Consider the following 22,386-nt stretch of genomic DNA (forward strand, 5'->3'; position numbering starts at 1 on the left):
AGAAAGTTGGGAGGATGAGGAGTTCTGATTGTTTTTAAAGAGAAGGAAATAATTCCGTTAATATTTCAAAAGTGTTCCTAAAATAATATTCACTATCAGTATTTTAACATACTAAACTCCAATGTTATCTAATTGGACTAAACATGTGGAAGAAAAACCAGAATGTTTTTCAGTTACATGCCATACACGTGCCGAAGGGTGCAGACAAACCAGTGCTGCAGACTGGGGCCTTTGTCTAGTTCTTTGCTGAAATAAAGCAAAACAAGGAGTTCCGAATTTGCTGGGAATCATGCCTACATCTTGATCTGTCCATTATAGCGCTGAGCCGCAGTAATGCCAGCAGTGGCTAAAACCACTGTCAGTCAGAGTTTTACTTGAATGTGGGAGCAGCTGGATTTGATTCCCAAGCGAGATCAGCTCACTGATCTCAGCGCTGTGCCCAGTAGCTGTCACAAAAAAAAGGCACGGCTGTCCTTGCAAACTTCCACAGTGCTTTTCTAGTGTTAATGCGATTTATACTTGGAGCAGTTTGACCTGATGGCTAATATATACTCAAGAGAAATTTAGGAATGGATTGGCAGATCAATGCTTTGTTTTGAGTTGGCTGGTATTTAGCACAAATATTGCAACTAAAAGAAAATCTGTAGGAGAAATTAATTACATTAAATTTTCAGCAATATTTCTGGGGTGAAACAGTAACACTGGATCCAGGCTGTACCTAATCATACTGCTAATAGGAAAATTCTCTCCACCCCTCCACTGAAGCAGGGTGGCACATCCCTGGGCTTCAGAAAGGTGCACTTGAATCTGCACCAAAATCCGTGCTTCACAGCTCAGTCCTAATTTTAGTCACGATGCTGAAAAGTTTTACTAAACAGTGTGTTCCTAGAATGCAGAAATGTGTGGTATTTTATTGACTAAGCCAACCTTGGCGTAGTCAATAAATCTCACATTGCCCTTGTTTACCACCTTTACTATGGGTTCTTTATGCAGTCTTCACTAGGTTCTATGGCCAGGCCATCACCTGAAGGCATTGCCCATCTTTCGCCCCTAACCTTTAATGTGAGGAGTGGTTAGAGATGGTGCTACTTTTGAAGGTGGGGCTTTTTACATCCTGATGTTCATGTTGCTTCCAGTTAATGTCTTGTGTAGGAACTACTGGAAATTCCTTGTACTCTATTGTATTTGGATCAATTTATTTAAACTGTTGAGCATTTGGGATTGGTGTACATTCATCCCAGTTCCTATTTCTCCATGATATATGAAACACCATCTTTTAACTTCGTATTGATTTTTAGTCCAGTTCTCCCAATAAAGGATTTTCTGAAAGAATACAGAAAAGAAGATTTTAAAAAAAAAGAAAAAAAAAATCCTCTAAAAATTCATATTCACATGACTAACAAAGATGCATTTCTTTTAATTTAAATGTTGGTACTAATCTGGGAGTGCATTTTCTTCCTCTGGTTAGCAGAGGTGCTGGGTGAGCTATGCCATTTCATTTATCATTTTGTAAGGATTGTGTCATGATGGTCATCAAAACCCCCATGCTGTGCCAGAAGCCTAACAGCTCCTTTTCCTCTGACAGTGATAGAGAACTGGGAAGTAAGGTAGATTTTACCAGCTCCCACCATTAAGATTTGGACAGAGAAATAACCAGGCCGAGAAACCACATACTAACATTGTGAATAGCAATGCCTCACCATCCAAGTTGGCACCAGAAAAATAAGCTGTTCTGAACTTGTCCGTACCTCTTCTTTGAAAACTGTGTGCGGTTCTGGTCTTGTTTTCTTGTAAATAGTATAAAAGAATTGGTGAAGATTCAGAGAAGGGCCAAAAGGTACGATCAAATTTAGGGAGTACAATCTGTATGAACAGAGTAGGATCTGTAAGGCTAGAAAAGACATAAGGTAAGTAGGTATGAAAACACAGGTAGCAGGAGGAGGGTGGCCAGAGATCACACACCAGCTGCTTTTTTAAATACAAGGAGCCGGTTGGGGGCATCATACAAAGCAAGGGACTGCAGCCAGAGCAGTCAAAAGAACACTGACCAAGGAACTGCCAAACAGCGTTGTGGATGCCAAAAATGTACACGGATATAAGGGGACAAAATAAAGCCCATGGAGGTGCAATCCACTAAGGATCACGAACTACAAAGAAATTACAGTTCTGGTACTTCTTGAATTATTTGTAAGTGGTTGGAAGATGGAAGGGCATTCAAGGATATTATCATGTGTATTTAGCCCACTCTTTTTCCCTATATGTTTGTTTACTTCAGGTTAAATTTTGGAGACTGAATGTTAGGGTAGGGGAAGTTTTGGTCTGACCTATTATTGGTATTCTGCTGTTCATTTCTAAGCCTTGAGCTGGTCAGTTCATCCCATATATATATGTTTGTGTGCAGGTGCATGCACTGACAAAAGAACCGTTGAAAAATTAGATCCTTACTAAATAAGTGATACAAGTCATTGATTTTTAGGAGCAGAGACCTTGGAACATTTCCTCTTAGGGAAGTAAGTCAGAATTACAGGAGCAAAGATGAAATTGTATTTTTTTTTATTTTTTTTTTCCCTTTGAGTTACATTTGGCTTCACATAAAATAGAATGAAAAAAGGGAATGTCTACATCGGGCCCCAGAAAATGCTAAGTATCTGAGTGACAGGGGAGAAGTCTATTCTTCCTGCAATCATTTGTACCATCTTATGAATAACTATCCAGCCAAGCATTTATTCTGTGCTTATCACCATGGTATCTTAAAGACTTGAAATTCTAAAGTAATACAACAAAGTAATAAATGAATTCTATGTTAATTAGATATAGTATTCTTAGGACTAACGATGATTGTAGGAAATGAAGACTTTTTTACTTACCTCTGTCTCATTTTTCCTAATCTAGCCCTGTATCTCTACACATTCACATACAGTGGTGTTTTAAAAATAAAATTAGCTCCTAAACAGTAACTCAGATACTTTTCAAGTTGTAAATGTACAGGTTGAATCCTTAAGGCAACACAGCTTATTTTGAAATTCCACTTAAACTTATTACCAGTAGCAATTTAAATTATCTGTTGTTGGATGTAACATTGAAATGAATGACTAATTAGTGTCAATTTGCCAACATTTAGTCACCGAGCAGCTTGAAAGCTCTAGGGAACAGCTTTATAAGAATTTACAGCACCCTCCTTAGACAAGGACACCATTTTGCAATTGTCAGATATAATTTGACATTGCTATAATATTGCATTATGCATAGCACTTCTTTTTCTCCTCTCAAAATGGATAGTTTCTGTTCTTCACTGATGGTCTTTTTTTATCTGGTCTCGAAGTTAAAGTGGTTATCTGACAACTCCCTTGCAACATGTCTGCTTAGTCCTAGATCTAGCCTTAGTATGAAGGGAATTATTTGTGACTGGTTAATTCACACCTTTGTGTGATAACACAAAGGCAGGGCTTAACCAGTCACTCCTTTCTGGGGTGTGTGGCAATCCAGCTGATGAATTTTATTGCTGATGTACTGTCCTCCATCCACTGTACTAAGCATAAAACCCCATCAAATACATGGTAGATCTCTCACCAGGTAAGCATCTCTGACACAGAAGCTGGTGCTGGAAGCCTCAATTCCAAGGTACTCCACAACGGGCCGTGATGTTACCTCATTAAAAACAAAAGCCAAAAAGGGGTTTGGAGCAGAATCCAATGCCTGCCTTGGTGTGCAGAGACCCTCAGCAGTGATTGTCATGGTCTCAGTGTCACCTTTTGGCAGGAGAAGGCTCGGGCGCTGGCAGGGGCCACGCAGGGTGAGGGCACCTGCACTTGCCGCAGAATCCCGCTGCCACGGGGAAGGTTGGGCGAAGCTCCCTTTGCCCACAAACTCTAAAAACATCCCGTTTTCACCTGTGAGTGTGGATGATGGCCAGTGCATTGTGAGAACCACCATAGTTTAGGTAACACTAGGAAAGGCAGCTTGCAGTTTTTGCATCAAGAATGGTTTGTCTGCTTTTTGTCTTCTCTTAGTCATAAAAAGTGTCTGATCCATTCAGAAATACTCTCTTTTTTTTTTCTAAAAAAAAAAAAAAAATCCTCATTTTTGCCTCTGAAATCTGGGAAAAAACGAAACAAAACGCCACCTCAGTAGCATGTCTGTGTAACTGCAACACGGTCTGTGTGACTGCAACGCAGCTGGTGGGAGTCAGCTGAGCTGTAGCTCTGATAGTTTAAATAGCCCCCATACAACATGAACCAGGCATCGCACTTCTGTGGTGCTTTGCAGCAGCTCAGAAACAGTTAGAATATTAGCTTTTCCTATGGAGCGAGGGAAAGATGACAAAAAAATATAATTTTTTTACCTTTTTGTGTTTAATATTTTATCGTAAATGAAAACAGAGGGAATTTGGTTACCTGGTGCTCTGTCTTGACTGCAAGAAGCCAGGACGGTTTCCTTGGGCAAGCTTTTTATCTTTTCCATGCAAAAGTTCCTTTTTTTGACCTCTAGGTACTAAAGCCCACCTTTACAAATCTCTTCAAGCTTCTTAGATGAAAGCCCTGGTGCACATGCAAAAAAAAAAAAAAATATATATATATATATATCCCTGAATTGTATTAGAAATTTTCTATTTCAGAAACTGTAAACTCAGCCAGGTGCAGGGGCAATAGTTCGACTCTCTTGCACTGCAGGCTGGAAAGCCCAGGGAGCACTGCTACTCTTGTGAACAGATGTGGTTTTCATCATTCATGAGCGATCATTCTAGCCAGCTCTTGGAGGAACATTTGTGAACCCCAGAGAGGACCACGTCCATCACTACTGAGCAGAGGAGAGGGCCATTGCAACAGAGGGCCCTTTGCAGCAGTAAAAGCAGCTGGGAAGATTATTTTCAATTCGCTACAGAATCTCCCTAGGCTGGAATAAAATTTGGAATAATCTATGTAATGTTCCGCATCTCACACTAACAGCAATATTTTGTATTATTAGAAATTACTTTTCCAAAGTCATTAAGCTATTTTAAGACCTAGGTAAGGCTGCAGATTCATCATGATTACCGTTAGTGTCAGAGAGGATAGGAATTGCTTTTCTTGCCTTCTCCCCTCTGCCGGCACGTAAGTGCGTGCCCGACTGGGTGGCTGGCTGCCTAAACGCATGGGCTGATGAGCAGATGTATAATCTTCGCTGAGAGGTCTCACCAGAGCAGCCTCTGGGGCTCTGCCTGTGGTTCCTGGAGAGCAGGAATCGGCCACCAGCCCAGACGGGAAGCAAGAGGGCAGGTGCATCATCATCCCACCCAGGTGGGTAAAGCACCCACCCTGCCCAGAGCAAGCAAGCAGCTGGAGGATGGGACCTTGTCCTGGAAAGGCAGGACACCATTCTGTTAATCAGCTCCAGTGCAAAAAGCTTGAACTTTGCCTGGATGACATGCTGAATCCACTGGGAAACTTGATTTGTCTCATACACCTGAAAAAAAAGAATGTGCCATGCTGACTTCTACAACGATTGCTTCGTTTCCATGGATTTTGTACTGTTTTCATTGTTTTCTGGTCAAAATTTCCCTTGCTTTAAAAATAAATATTACCAAGTTAATTTTAATTCCTTTTCATTTATTTTACAACTCCATTATTTTCTGACATGTTTTACAACTTTGAAAACAAAAATGTTACTGGCTTTCCTTTTCAGCAATTAAGATGGGAGCAGACAACAGACCTCAATCAATGTAATATTTTTTTTAAAGAATGTAAATGAATTCGAAGGAGGTGGGAGAGAGCACATGCATTTGTAACACAGATTTGAAAATGGGTTTGCATTTGCATTTATTTTAATGGCGTTTATGCCCTCTAGTGACAGTAAACGTTATTGCAGCTAAGCTTTTTGAATACTGGCAATTTTTTTCCTTGCCTGTTTCTGTCAGTATCACTCTAAACTATTTGGTCTTTGTAAAAATGCACATCCTGGGTTTATTTCTATTATTTATGTCCTATAGTCTCAGAGTTTTGCTGTAGAGGTCATCTGCGGGGGGTGTGTGTCATGTTTCTATCCAAAGTAAGCTATTTCAAATACGCATTTCTGATCTGTCAAACACATAGAAAAATATTGCTAAATTACAATTTCTGTGATTAATTATTTTATCCTCCAAAATATATTTATTTTTTCTTCAAAAAAAATTAATCTTGTGTTTCAACAAACAAACAGAAGTTAAATAAACAACATTGTCCCTCTCATTTCTGAAGATTATTAAAGAAAGGACGTTTCTGCTCATATCAAGGAAAAATGGCCAAAAGGTGTGACTCGTTTTAATTATAATTCAGACCTTTGACTTATGAAATATTCCATCTTAGAGACATCAAAACCCAGTCTCTATTAGATTCAGGAATGAGATAAATAGCCGATGATGCCAAAAATACAGCCTCTGTTGTCTGAGATTTCTTGAATTATGGGCGTGCAACATCAGATATATTCCACTCACCAGTTAAAAAAGCAGTATTGCTTCGGCAGGTGGATGTCCACACATAAGCTCTGACGTGGCAATGCTTAGGTTACAGATTGGGCATTTGTAAACCCAAATACATTCCTGTTTCCCAAGTTCCTATAACAGCTCAGCCTTTTGTGTGTGTTTCAAGCTGCATTTCATGCCCCCAGATCTGTCATGCAAAGCTATAAGAAATCATGCCCTTGTTACTCTGAAAGATGCAGTATTTCCAAAATAAAGGAATCCAGTGGCTTGCTGGCTTCCCCTGCAGTAAGGAGTCACATATGCAAAAGTGGTCTGTCACCTGTTGAATATGAACAACTGAGACGTACACACATGCCTTTAAATCCATCCATCCATCCATCCACCCATCCATCCATCCATCCTTCCATCTGCCCGTCCATCGCTCCTTCCCTCCCTCCCTGTATGATGTTACTTAGTGAACAGATATCCACGGACTGCAAACAATAGCACATGCCTGACCGGTCTGGACTACATCCAGTGAAACCTATGCATTACTTTGATCATGTAATTTCTGACTTGTGATTTGGTAAAACTTGATTGACACATCTACTTTGTCATAGCCTTTTCCCTTCCCTTTTTGGCTAATGAAGTAGAATGCACCTGACTGATAACAGGGATCAGTCAGACATATCTTTTACTTCACTCATCCAGATCATACAATATTGGGATGACACTTTTGACGTTACAAAATTAGATTGTCAGTACAAATCATAAATACCCAAAGGCCAACTTGAACTTTGACCACAATAATAGACATATGTGGAACAGACTATAAACAAAGCTATGAAAAGGCTGCAACTAGGAAAAAAACACAGGAAGGAGAATATGTTTGTGGTTACAGTCTTAAGAGCAGTGAGACAAGCAGGGTAGCACTAGACAAAACCTTGAAATGGTTCCCTTTTGAAAAGTGACTCTGTGAAAATTGCATAATAAGATTCCATATTTTTGTGTCTCCATGACTGAAGGGATGAGAGTTTCTGCAGAATTTAGAATTTGTTTTAGAGGTCAAGTATAATTTTTCCACTTTGAAATACAAGCACCACAAGGCTACCCTGGTGTCTGAAAACGGGGTTCTGTTCTTTATTAGTTGAGACTTTCCAACAAATAGAGCAATTTCAGGTGGGTTAAAAGAGGAAATTTCCCCTTCATTTTATGTCATCCACTTCCATCAGTGGTATTCAGTGATGTATGAGGTATAACTAATAATCCAGCAAGACTACACTAGACTAGAATCTGTTTCACTGTCCCAAAGGAAAGTAAGGCTAACCAGGGCAAATGTAGTAAAAACTGTTTTGTCACAAAAATGAGCAAATATATTTCTCACTCTGTGCAGGAAAGCTAATTTCTTGGAAGTCATTTTTTCTGACCGTAACTTTTTTAAACCTCTCAAACACAGTGTTTATCAACAGAAGAAAAAATAAATATGTAAGGGTTATTAACGATGTGAGAGACATTATTAGCACTAAACAATGGACAAACAACATTACATTTGGAAAATGTCATGGTACTACAACTTATCCAAGCTGAAATAGAAAAAAAATCAAAAGCAAGCTATTTAAAAATAAGCAGTATATCCATCTACCTGTCATTTTGCCCAGAAGGTAAGAAAAACATTGCAAAATACTTTCATATATCAAACAATCCTTTTTTTTTTTTTTTTTTTATTTCACTGTGTAACACTGAAATACTGTGAAAAGGCACCTCCTTATGCCAGTAGCTAGGTCCACACATAAATACTGAAATGTTAGGGATAGATCAGCTAAGAGCTCCTGTCACCACTGATTCACGTAATTGTAGTGTTACATTATCAACAGGACGAACTATATCCCTGAGCAACTTCAAATCAAATTAATTAGAGTCAGAAATGCCTTCTGTCCACAGCAGCCACTGGTGACAATGTGAGCTTATGAAGGTTCAGCAATTTAGCATTTCAAGTGATAGGCATCTAAATATAGACTCAGGAATCTAGTTTAAGAGATCTGTCCAGTAGCAGAGGGCAAGTGTAAATTTTTGCATTCCAAGATCTGCTTGTGTCAGGTGTGTGTTACCTTTTGAATAGCTTTCTTTTGATACACTTTGATTCCATTTAAGAAAATATTTGAATTGTATCTAAAAGAATGAAGTAAAACAGTAACAAATAGTGTAAATCACGGATTATCAGTGATTATCCCCTAAGCTCACCACCCTGGCCCCATGCCCACTGCTCACCTCACTGCTCCGCCTGAAAAAAAGGCTGGGGTTAGTTAGGTGTTGGGGATCCTGTTTGTCAAAAGGACCTTGAAAGGTCGCTTATCCACTTCCCTGCCCAAAGGAAAGAGCAGCTGGGTATGCATCACTCCTGACAGCTGATAGTCAGCTCTGGCTTTAGGAAGATAAGCACCAAAAATGCCTGTGTTGTGAGGTGCAAATGTTGATGTGAACTCTCTTTCTAGTATTTTTCCAGTTTTAGACAACTCGTAATTAAGACCAGCTATAGTAACAATTTAGAAGATGAATTCTATTGTACTATGTTTTTTTATCCAGTCCTGCATGTCACAAAATTAGAAACTAACAGCAGTCAAATTATGAGCAGGTGGGGGTGTTATTGATAGAAATATTTATGTGTTTTTTTTCCTGTGAAAATTTTACACTCGGGTATGGTTTATAAAGCAAATAATACATTTATTTTACACAACATAATCTTTGTCAGTAGTCTAAGACTTGGTCATCTATATTATATCTTTGTGGATGACAACTTATTTGAATATTTATGTTAAACACATTCCTCTTTTCTTACAAAATGCAAAGCATTCATCTTCACCTACAAATTGATACATAATCTCCTTTTGACATATGCAGAGCGCTCATTGCTAGAAGGTGTTTTCTAACCCCATATAGATTCTCCATCATATGATATCCTCGTCCCTTTATGCCCTCCTTCTCATGATTAAGTGCACAATTTGGACCATGTGACTTGAAGACTCTCCCCCATCTTCTCTATTATTTTTCCAGTTCCTGCTGAACAGACAGGTTTTGTTTTCCAGACAGCATTTTTCCAAACGCTGCCCCTCCTACAGTTTTATTTCTTCCCTCTCCTTGTGTTAACAGTTTATAAATTCTTTGCAATAGGGAAATGTGCTAACTCTCTGCCCACGAGCATACTAAACTCACACGCTACAATCAATGTTTAATAATAACTTAAAATGCAGTAAAGTTAAAAACAGAATGGTACTTGAAGGTAACTTATCTCTATTTTAAACTCTATAGTATGTAATTCTGTACTTGTCTTGTAGAATACGGCATTCTACAGAGTGCAAAGGGCTGATGTCACTTGATAAGCTGTCACTGGAATGCCTTTACATGCTTCAGTAGTATTATGTTTTTACTTGCTGGACAAAACAATATCCAGCATCATAAAGAAAGGTGGCAGCCCTAGTAATTTTAAGCACTGGAAGGATTTGCAGTGAGAATGTGTTTTGTTGCTTGCCTGTATCTTGAGTTTTTGGGTTTGCTTTCAGCTAAAGCATAGGAGGGACCTCTGGAGGTCAGCCTCCCACTCAAAGAAGGCCTATCAACAACAATAGATTGGATCAGCCATGCTTTTGTCTAGCCAAGTGCTGAAAATCTCCAAGGATAGAAAGCCCACAATCTCCTGGGCAACCTGTTCCAAAGATGTGCTACCCTCCTAAATGAAAGTACTATATCAACTTAAGTGAGATAACAGATTATTCATTTTACCAAGTGTTCTCCCTAGGATCTTGCTGATGGAAAGTGATGAGTTCTTCCAACAAGCAGAGTAAGGACTTAATTTCAACACTAATCTTTTTTTTTTACCTTAGCAAGGTCACTCTCTCTCCGTTGCAATAGAGGCAGCCTGGGAAAACTACAGCAGGTAGAACATAGGTGCCCACAGTTTGATGGACAGGACACCCAACATTAGCTTCAAATTAAAACTATGATGTGTGCACAATGATGGGCATGCTATATGTCTATGCATATGTGTATAAAGTATTATTTATATGCAGTGAGTAATATTTGCAAGAGAAGTAAAATCTATTCTGCAATTAACTCATCTTAAAATTCAATACTTAGCAGAGATTTTGTCTTTACTAAGCATTTTGTTTTCTTTAACCCAGATATGGTGACATGGTGCCGAAGACAATAGCTGGCAAGATTTTTGGTTCAATATGCTCCCTGAGTGGGGTCTTGGTCATTGCTCTGCCGGTTCCTGTAATTGTCTCCAACTTCAGCCGCATCTACCACCAGAATCAACGAGCAGACAAGCGCAGGGCACAAAAGGTGAGCTTCTAATTTTTCCCCACTTTTTTTGTTGAGCAATAGATAAAATATGACTTTGCATATGGTGTGTATCCTCAATGTGAGTATTTCTTAGCAAAAGGACCACTATATGTATGTCCTCAATGCCTAGCCCATGTCCTAGATGCAAATACGGTATTATTTTTAGTGGAAAAAAACCCAAAACAAAACAACAAAAAAACCAAAACCTGTTCATTTATCTTTAAATTATTTATCATCATTTGCAGATCTATTGTGGTAATTCATTCTACTTGTTTGGCTAGATCTAGTATTTTCAGGCAATAGCTGCAGTCCCACACACTGAAGATTTTTCTGTGTTTTTCAGGCAGACTTTCTTTCCACCAGAGTCTTCTGAAAAAAAAAAAAACAACCACCACCACCAACAAAAAAAAAAAAAAAAAAACACACAACCCTAATAATGATTTCTAATGTCTATCCTAACAGCCTGCTTCACTAATCCATGTGTTTAATTCCCAGGTTCAGTCTCTGGGGAATCTGATTATTGGGGAACTTGTCTCCTCAGCTCTAGTTTGCTTAAAAGGCTTCAGAAAAAAGAGCTTAATCAGAAAAAGCTGAAAGCAAAAGTCGTTTTTTCCAGCTTCCTCGATTTTCTGAATTTCTCACTAAAATATCAACCACCTCTGCAACAAGACAGTTTCCATCTCTGACCCATATGGCAAGGTCAGCAGCCAGGAAGAACTGTTTACCAGGAGAGACACAGCCCAGCCTGGGTAGTCACCTTCATTTCCACATCACTGCCAAAATAGTAGTTCCTGATCCACTTCTCCCAACCCTATGATGCTAAACAGCTCAGATAGCCTCCATTGGCACCTGAAGCCCTGATAAGGGAGCCAAGATACATTACTGTTGCTCTTTAACCTCAGCTGGCAGCTAGAACCACGCAGCCTCTTGCTCACTCCCCTCGTTGGGATGGGGCAGAGAATTGGAAGAGTAAAAGTGAGAAAAAACTCATGGGTTGAGATAAAAACAGTTTAATAGGTAAAGCAAAAGCCATGCACACAAGCAAAGCAAAACAAGGAACTCATTCGCTGCTTCCTGTCTGCAGGCAGGAGTTCAGCCATCTCTAGGAAAGCAGGGCTCCATCACGTGTAACAGTTACTTGGAAAGACAAAACACCATCAGTATGAACATTCCCCCCTTCCTTTTTCTTTCCCAGCTTAGCATATTGAGCACAACATCATATGGTATGGAATATCTCTTTGGTCAGTTGGGGTCAGCTGTCCTGGCTGTGTCCCCTCCCAACTTCTTGTGCCCCCCTCAGCGTACTCACTGGCGGGAAGGTGTGAGGAGCAGAAAAGGCCTTGACTGCTGAGCAACAACCAAAACTACTAGTGTGCTATCACGCTATTCCCATCACAAATCCAAAACATCGCATTACACCAGCTGCTAAGAAAAAAAAAATAAATAAAAAATTAACTCCATCCCAGCTGAATCCATGACAACTGACAGTGGCAGTCAGAAGGCTCTGGAGGCAGCACAGACCTTGCCAAGGTTGAGGTGTCACCATTGGCCTTTCTGTGGTCCCATGGCCTCTCTTCAGAAGTCCTGAGTGGTCCAGGGAGAGCAGGATTGCTGCCCACAGAGGCATGCAGGCAGGCCATGGCTGGGGACTATGTACATAGACCAGGGAACACGGGCCACCCCAGGTTGCATCTGTCTCATATAGACAACAGCACCAGGTCTAGAGATATAAAATGTTGGTGTTTTTCTTTCTGGCCTTTGACCAGAAAGGTCACCATTTTGACTGATCTCTTTATGGAAATGAAGTAAATGTACACAATGATACCATTCTCAGAATATCTTAAAATCAGGGGAAACAGATACGTGACCAAGAAACTCAGTCACAAGCCCAGGCTAAGATATTGTACCATTTAATGGCCACATCTTGGAAGAAGGTTGTCAGATGAGGAAAATGGCCATAAAAGAAATTGGATGTATCACAGAAATGGCACACCTTTCTAGAAAGCTGGTTTCAAATATGTGCTGCTTCAGTGATCCAAATACTGTACCTCACCTATCCTACTAATTCCAACCATCCTTTTGCATGCTGTTTTGTCCCATGTGCTGGTTCCAGCTGTGCATTCCCCACTCCCACAGCTGGAACATGCAGAGAAACGTCACTTCCACACTACATTGTTTCTGTCGAGAACTTTTCCACTTCTGTTTGCGTAATGGCAGCAGACAGAGAAAGAACGGCATATATCAGCCAGAACACAGCGCTTCATTACTGTGCCCCCGAGCATTGCGCCAGTCACGGATAACAGATCTGCTTGATCCCAGCAATCAATGTGCCTGTTCTGAGCTTTCATAATAACTGCAGACACAACCGCCTTACTTCAGATAGAAACTGTCTCCTATTGCATGTCATGAAACAAAATTCTCTATGTCTGCTTTACACTTGCCGGAGAAAAAGAGGTGGACACTAGAAAATACCTTGCAAAAATGAGGTTGGCAGACTGGCTGATATTCCCCATAATCTCTTCCTGAATAGAAGCTGCTTGAGCGAATAACTGACTTTTTTTTTCCTCGCAAAACAGTGAGCTCATTGTATGTTTCAAAGAGGAATATGAAATGATGAACAGCAATCCTGCCAAGCATTTTTCCTCTGCTCCCCAGAACAATGCCAACAGTGAGGATGGGAGATTTCCTCTGACCATGTTAATGCCCTTCTTGCTTTGGAGAAAACGGCTTCGAGGTCTGACTAATTTAACACTGGATATGTGTTTCATTGATATCTCCTATTGCAAAGTTAATCTCTGTCAATCTAAAATGACTGAGATGTTGAACTGAATATTGCTTTCAAGAACTGAAAAAAAAAAAAAATCCAAAAAAATCACTTCTTGCATACTATATAGTCCATATTTAGCAATATTTAACTATGAAGTTTAGCCTTGCATTTCACAGGAGGGTTGTAATGCATTGTATAAGAACATTCAAGCAAAAAGGTCACATTATTGAAGTTTGAAATCCCTTCTTCATTCCATACAATAGAAGTTTTACACAGTTTTCTAAAATAAATGTTTCCCTAGCCACCAACCTTATTTCTATTCTCTAAGGCTGAAGAACATAAGCTTGAAAGAAGGTGCTGTTTCATGGAGCACGGCATGAACCCCTGCAGATGATGGTACCTCCTGCTGGCTACAACAGCTTCCATCTGATTGAGTGGGTTGTATATTTGGATTGTGCAACTTACTTTATCAATATCTCATACAGAAGTTCAATCAAGGCAGTCTTCAGAAATGGCAAAACATTTGGGCTGTAAGGAAACTCAAGAGAAAGTTCTCTGGTGAAGAGCTTAAATCTAGTCCCAGGAGCACTGGCAATTTTCAGCAGAAAACTTTTGTCACTTATATTAGGTTTGTTCAAGAGCCATGTGACTATCAATATACAAATTTACTGAGTTCTGCACAGCCATTCAAGATTAGACAATTCCATTTTTTTCTTTTTGGCAAAAAAGATGCTGCACATTAATGCTCAGGAGAAGACAGAAGAGAGAAATTTATTTATATACCATCTCATTTTGAATGATTTTAAAGGAAGCTCCTGCTTCCAACCATGGAAATCTATTTTTGTAAAAGAGACCTCAATATAAAACAAAATAGATTAAAATGAACAACAAAGTAAAATAAACAGAACTTTTTCTTCTATCGGAAAAGAAGGATTTTACCTATCCTGACAATAAATAAATAAATAATCCCAAATAGGTATTGGAATTCAAAGCAGAACTAATTATGCCCTGTAGTCTTACTATGCCTTTTCCTCAAGCAGATTTATCATAACTGAAACACTTTTGAAGAATCCTATTTGTGGAGCTTTTCTCAGCTAGAGACAACTTCAAGAGGCCAAGTTATTTTGGTTGCCCATCAGTGCCTTCAGGTGGCAAAGTTATGACAGATGTGTTGTGACTGATCCATGCGGAAAGGAAAGGAAAGGAAAGGAAAGGAAAGGAAAGGAAAGGAAAGGAAAGGAAAGGAAAGGAAAGGAAAGGAAAGGAAAGGAAAGGAAAGGAAAGGAAAGGAAAGGAAAGGAAAGGAAAGGAAAGGAAAGGAAAGGAAAGGAAAGGAAAGGGGAAAGAAAAGGAGGGGAAAGGAAAAGAAAGGTTTAGGTAAATTCAGATACAATTTCCTATTCCGTATTTGATAGGCATCAAAGGTTAAGGTATGGTTAGATCCTCACAGTGTCAGATTCACTGGGATGACTACCAGCACAGGGAAAGGAAAGGAGGATAGCATAGCTACCCTGTTTTCCATACAACTATTTTTCTGCATTTTTGAAGGCAAGAGCCTTGTATTCTCTTAGCCAGCAAGTCCTAAGTGTGGGTCCATCTGCCCATTATTGTTCATTACTTGGTAACTGAGGGAGCCTTAGTTCTAGTTGCTTTCTCCCAAGAGTGACTTTGCATGGTGCCTCAGCTGAACACCCAAACAACTATCAGCTCCAAAATCTGACTTAATACATAAAATTCAACCTGAATCTTTCATGTGAGTATGGTCTTCTACCTTACATAGCAAAATATATCCTGAAGATTGGCTTGGCTTTATTATTTATTGATTATACATGATATATTTACCTGTCAAGTTATGAATAATTAGTTACTAGATAAATATAAATAGCTCTAGGATAAATTGCAACAACTGCTTAACAGCACCTGGCAGTCTAGAGCTGAGCATTTGCGGTAGGGAACCCTGCTAGCCATTACGACTTTTTTAAATGAGATAGGCTCAGTGGGGTTGCAGAAGCATAACTAACAATAATTTACTCAAGATTTTTGAATTTAGCAGAATGGAAATGTAAAACTTGTGTTTACTGAACAATAATTTGAATAGATTGTGAAAGCAAGGCACAACAACAAATATATGAACCTTATTTAATTCCATATCCATTAACGTACAAAGTAAACAGCATTTTCTTCTCTACTGCATGCTGACATCCTATAAATTATTGTCAGCTAATCTGAAGTCAATTATTTGCAATTACTGAAAATTAGAAAATCAGAGCATGAAACGTGGGCTTGATTTTTCACTTGAAAGCAAACATATAGGATGGATTTGTGAAAGGCCAAACCAAAAGTGAGGTAAATAACAATGATGTGACTGATTTTTGGGCAATCTGGGCATTCCTCTAGGAGACACAGTGTTGTGGTTTAACCCCGGTAGGCATCTGAGCACCACCCAGCAGCTCCCTCACTCTCCCACAGTGGGATGGGGGAGAGAATCAGAAGGGTAAAAGTGCAAAACCTCATGGGTTGAGATAAAGACAGTTTAGTATTTTTTTAAGTAGGAGGGAGAGGAGGGAACAACAAAGGGGAGTAGGGAATAAAAACCAAGAAAAACAAATGATGCAAAAGAAAACAATTGCTCACCAATTGAAAACAATTGATGTGCAGCTGGCCCCAAGCAGTGGCAGCCCCCACCGACATCCACCCCCCACAGTTTCATTGCTGAGCACAACATCATATGGTCTGGGACATCCCTCTGGTCAGCTGGGGTCAGCTGTCCCAGCTGTGTCCCCTCCCAACTTCTTCTTCACCTCAGCCTACTCGATGGTGGGAGAGTCTGAGGAGCAGAAGAGGCCTGGACTCTGTGTAAGCACTGCTCAGCAGCAACTAAAACATCTCTCTGGTATCCACACTGCTTTCATCACAAATCCAAAATATAGCCCCATATCAGCTACTATGACAAAATTTAACTCTATCCCAGCCAAAACCAGTACACACAGAATGACTGTGAAGGAATTCTTATATTTTAATTGTACGAGATCATTAAAAAATAATAAATATAAGGTAATTAGTAATTTTTGAGTTTTGATGGTAAGATAGGTAGGTATGTTGTCTGGAGAGCAGCAGAAGAAATAGGAGCTATCTAAGTATTAAATTACCTGGACTACCTGGGCTTCTTTCATAGCAAATTGAAGAGTGACTCTTGCCAACAATGATTCCCAGCATCACAGAAAACCCTGACCTAAAGTGTTCCTGACAAAATCTCTCTCTAAACACAGCTGGACAGCTGAAGGCATCTTGGATGTTAAAAGCCGGATGTTGTAAATACCCCACAGTGCTACATTTAGCACTATTTAAAATCTTGTGAAAATAAATGTTTATATTTCTAAAACTGACAGAACCAGCTGTTGACTAACAGTGAATTCCACTTCTAAGTTTTAAAATTTGAAGCTAGAAAAAAAAAAAGTGATGCATTCAAAAGAGAAGTTCAGTGCAAATACAAGGGATGTAGTAAGAATTAGAGCTGATCATCACTTTCTTTTGGAAGTTTCAGACATGATGATTATGATGGAATTTAATCAGAATAAATAAAAAAGCTGTATTTCAGCTACATTGGGTTTGTCCTAGACAACGTAAAAATTACCAAAATCAAAGTATCACATTCAGCGGCCGGCAGGGAAAACGTCACAGCAGAGAAGATAATCTACTTCAGAAGAACTTAATCCTTTCTTTTTTTTGCTAGATATTACGTGAAAGGGGAGAGTTAGGAAGGGCTTTGCAGTGGTTGAAAGGGGCAGTTATCGCTCCCTTTCTGTTGTACATGGCAGAAAATGCAGTTTGCAGACTAAAGGAAAATACAGTTCTTCTGTAATCACAGCTTTCCTGATGTCATCACATCATTTTGGTGTCCTTCATGAGAATTCAATCCCCAGTGCACAGCCCTTAAAATCCTGTGGCTGACATGAGCTTTTAGTGATTCCTTGATAGGGAATGTGAAGAGTCATGAGACTACTCATGCTACAGGCTCCGATATAAATCAGGCAGAAGCCCTGAAAGAAATCTTGTCACTTTAACAGATTTGTAAACACGTCCAGTTTCAGGAGTATGTTCTGTAAGCTGAAGTATAAGCATGAAAGCCACAATATCTGGTTCTGTCTCAGTAATAGATGTATTGTCTTCTCTTTGGTAAATGATGTAAATTCAGGCCATCTGAATGAGTCTCAGCTAGAAAAATGTAAGCTATTACTTTCCACCTTGCAAAAGCTTTCTAAGATGCAATAAATTCATATTTGCAAAGCAATTTGAAATCTTCACATGGAAAGTACAACCTTCGTATTATATGTGTTGTAGCACATTGACATATTGAGACAGTCTGATGAACTGTTATATTTTTTATATTTCTTTATTAAATGGTGCTGCACCATAATTATTATTTCAATTATTAAGAGAAAATGAATATGCAAGCTAAAAGGAAAAGCATAACTAATGTATGTAAAATTTTTGTTCATTAAACCTAATTAATTTCCATGTATAAAGAGCACACCAAAAAGTACCACAGCTAAAAAATCTGTGACTGAAATCACTTATTTATGGGACTCTATATTGCACTCTGCAAAGGCATCTCTAAAGTGTCTCAAGCTCCTAAGGCTAAACAGTAGTGCTAAGAGAGACCTGTAATATATTTATGAACATAACCCAGTGCACATGTCCCAAACCATGACTCTTCTGCAATGCTCTTACCCCAACCTTCAGCCATTCGTGCTGGCATCTGAAGAACTCCACCTTGAAAATAACCTATTATCTGCCAACACAAGGGGATTTTTAATTGCCATCCCTGAGGACTCAACCCTAACCACATTGTTAACCCTGGATGTGCCATCAAGGAGTTTGTGTGAGCCTGGAGAGTGGAGCTGTTAAGCATTTCCCACACTGGTGGGTTCCTGAGGACCACAGACCAGCCTGGCACGTTGCCCTCTTGGGTGGCTCACTGCAGCACGCCAGGCTGCCCAGGGCTGGTCAGCCATGGTGAAAGAGCACTGACTGGACATTTACACCCAGTCCAGCCTCTAGGGACCCACCCAGGGTGATGGAACGTGGGGCTGCAGATGCCCTTTCCTAACAGGAGGAAGGGGATGGTAGGAATTCATCTGTGCAGAAGCACAGTGCAGGTGATCTGCGTGCTTCGCTCCTTACCACTGGAATACAGTGCGTTACCTGCGTAGCTGGAAAGGCTGTGTGCACTGAGGAAGGTGACAAAGAAATGTGTTATTCTAAAATGGCCAATATCTCACAAAATAAGGCAACAGCCTCTCATGTGAGCTTTTTGACTCAGTGATGCACACATGCACAACATCATCTTATTTTCTTTCAGAACAATTAAAAGATAATAAATACAGGACATATAACATAAACCAGATTCTAGCCGTGTTTACTGTTAGCTGTCATGAATTTCTTGGCTTGCTGTTGAGAAGATCTGTGAGTTTGAGGCTGTGAGTGCAAAGAAGTGTGGTGTTGAGTCATTCCTCATAGTCAGTTAATTATTAATCATGCCAGAGAGATCTGGCAGCTACAGTGACCAGGCTGCCTCCCTCTACAAGTATTCAGGGATTCTCAATTATTTCATACTGACATTTAATGCCACAGAAATTGGGGTAAGGGGGGAAATGCTCCCTCTATTTTCTGAAAATGCCAACTGAGTAATTATCAGATATGAAAATCCCTATTAATATATCAAAGTCAGTTTTTCAAGTTCTTCACTGTGTCTCCTTCTGTGCTTCAGTGGCCATTCAACTTCAGATGCTGCTCAGCATTTGGCTTTCAGGATCAGAAACCAATGCATGAAGATAAATCTAGACACCCTCTTACATGTCACCAGCTACAAACATCACCGAACCGGGATGCCATCCTAGAAATTCCATAAATGCTCCTGTTTTCTATATTACTGGTTGAGAGAGCCTTTTCTTCACACTTTCCCCTAATGTTGGCTCTTAACTATTGTGCAAAAGTCAGTGGATGCAAAGCGTCCTTCGCTCATGAGCCACCTTCTACTCTGGGGTGAAAGTCACATTCACAAGCAGTGAAGCTCACCTGAGAAATCTCGAATCTCTCCCAGAAATTTGATGCCTGCAGACTCTGAAAAATCAGATTGTGGACAGATTATGACCATCTGACTATACCAATAGACATGAAGAGGTAAAACGGCTTTTAAAAGGCCTGGCAAACATTCAGGAACCTAGCTGAGAAACAGCATAAAAAAACACTATCACATCCTGCTATTCTAAAAACCCAGAAGGCTCTGAGAAACCAGCTCACAGCAGTTGCAATATTATGTTTTTCTGAACCATTTCTTCCCCTTTAAGGAGATCTTCACTGCAGGAGCAGCTGAGATGGATGCCCATGTTCCTGATCCACAAAGCATAAGCAGTGGCACAGTTGCAGCAATGAAAAAAAGGAGGCACTTACACGCTGATCTGTCTACTCCCTTGTCCAAAATCATTGTTCTTATTAGCTGATGCATGCAAACAAATAAAAACTTCTGTCATTTGCATTTTAAATAGGAAGGCACTTATGATTTGCTCCACCTGGAGGACAGATGCAATGCAGACTTTCTGTGTTTATGATATTGGTATTCATAAGCAGCTGATTCCAATTAGCAGTTTTAGATAAACAGAATAATGGATATGAGTACAAGTGACACTCTTCCTTTTGTCTATTTACCCAGAAAGCCAGACTTGCTCGAATTCGTGCAGCAAAGAGTGGGAGTGCTAATGCCTACATGCAGAGCAAACGAAATGGCTTACTGAGCAACCAGCTGCAGCAGGTAATGTTTTCATATCCTCCACCTCCAGAGAAACAGCTTAATGACAGCCCAGTAGTAGCTTATTATATTTATCACCAGGGCAAGTCGACTTGGGTCTTTAGGCCATATTATGTTTAGAGGTAGATTAAGAAAGGATAAATTGGACAATTACTTTTGTTAAAGGAAGTTTATGAGAGTCGGTGACGGGGTGTTAAAAGACAGGGGAAACGGCCGGATAGAAATGCTGGATTCAAATGTAACCCACATTTTTAGAGTTAGATCCCATAGCAGGCCTCATTAATAAAGTACAGTGTTTGCCTCTTAGGAGGTCAGTTGGATTTATCTCATTTGGCTTTAGACAGGTAGAACATGGGTGGCAAAACCAGGGTTCATCCTCAGTGAAGGGAAGAGGCAGGTCTGGGGTACCATTTGCAGGGCTGCAGAGTGAAAAGCCCTGGAAGCACCTGGTCCCTGGAAGCACTTACTTTGCTCTGAGGAGAATCCTGGCGATTACTTCAAACACATTGAAATCTAAGTTTACCTGAGGCAAATCCCCGCCCTGTACCCTGCCGAGGAAGCCAGGACGAGCAGCAGGAGCCACAGGCAGTGGCTGGGAGCGGGATCCAGAGCGACTGCGATGCCGGAGACAGCCCCTTGGCTGCACGGAGCTGCAGCCAGCTGAGAAAGACTGAAGACACAGTGTTTTATAATCCCTGCCATTTTCTGGCATTTAGGCAATTCCCTGAGGGATACAGGAAGGCTTTCATTCCTCTATGCCCTTTCTGTTCAATATGTGTTAAAAAGCCGAATGCTTTAACCTATAGCCAGAAGAGGAGGAAGGGGCTGTCCGTCCGTCCGTCCGGTCTCACACAAAAGGCGAGCAGTCAGAGCCCTCGCTTCCGCTCCTGCTTGAAAGAATGCAAACCTTTGAACTAAGAAGACACCAAATAGCTTAATTGCCATGCAGATTTCAAATATCCCCAAATTGAATTGTAATCTTTCCTATTATCCCACTTCCTCCTCTATTTAGTCTTCTGCTTTCTAGTGAATAATTATGAAAGCAATTAATAAACAGTGGATGCTTTCTACTTAATTCTTCATTCTGTGCCAGTAACATCTGCTATATGCTTTCCAAACTCAGCAGATTGGGATCACTGACATGAATTTTTGTGTAAGCAGCAATACCACAAATTCTTCAGTGCCATGAAATGATCCCAAGAGGACAACTATGTTTAATTTCCTTCAAATGAGGCACATTCCCAGGAAAAAAAAAAAAAAAATTACCATCACTAAAATTTATGATAATTTTAAGCATGCGTTGATTCAACATTCAAAGCTTACATGTTGATTGCACTTATAAACTGTACTATTCCATCGATGCATAAAATATCTAAGAGGGAAATGTTTAAAAGGAGGCGCAAGGGAAGAAAATATTTTGATTAAAAGACCAAACAAGCAAAAGAGAACTGGGGTCCAAAATTATTTGGGTTATATTGTGTAGATGAGGAATTACAGTTACGCTACCGTGTACAATCCAGATTAGTTCTGATCAAATATTTGGATAAGAGCCCTCTTGTTCACAAATGAGAATAATACGGAGTTGTCTGTATTAACAGTCCTCCAGTGAAGAAGAACAGGCCTTTGTTAGCAAATCTGGCTCTTCCTTTGAAACACAGCACCACCACCTGCTTCACTGCCTGGAAAAAACTACGGTAAGAAAAGAGAACTGTGTTTTCCTGTGAATTCCAACACCAGGCTAGTTTTGAATGTTTTCAGTATTTCTTCCAATTAACGAGCCTTTATATGAAAGCAGTTAACTGGGAAGAAAAGCCATTTTGTTTTATTTTAAGGCATTATACCCACTGCATATAAATAACAGAGACCCTGGATGAGAGCCTCACCTAGAGTGAAAGATACTGGCATCAGTGAGATGACATCCATATAGCCAAGCTGTTTGTGTGTGACATTCGGTATGGTTTTCATACCAAAGATAATGTTATGATTTGCACTGTTCTGCAGTACAGTTCGTAAAACACAGTTTTTAATCTGTATACATTCAATACTCAGTGCAGTCAA

General features: G+C 39.9%; 1 protein-coding gene across 1 annotated transcript in view; it reads left to right on the forward strand.

Annotated features, from left to right (window-relative positions):
• KCND2 (potassium voltage-gated channel subfamily D member 2) overlaps positions 1–22,386 on the forward strand; it is a 272,928-nt gene that overhangs the window by 244,914 nt on the left and 5,628 nt on the right. Inside the window, exons 2-4 of the mRNA XM_074165300.1 lie at positions 10,591–10,753; positions 20,233–20,331; positions 21,927–22,022. Coding sequence (XP_074021401.1) covers positions 10,591–10,753; positions 20,233–20,331; positions 21,927–22,022 — 358 coding nt within the window. The remainder of the gene's footprint in view (positions 1–10,590; positions 10,754–20,232; positions 20,332–21,926; positions 22,023–22,386) is intronic.

The sequence above is a fragment of the Numenius arquata genome, chromosome 2, assembly GCF_964106895.1.
Source record: "Numenius arquata chromosome 2, bNumArq3.hap1.1, whole genome shotgun sequence".
NCBI lineage: Eukaryota > Metazoa > Chordata > Aves > Charadriiformes > Scolopacidae > Numenius > Numenius arquata.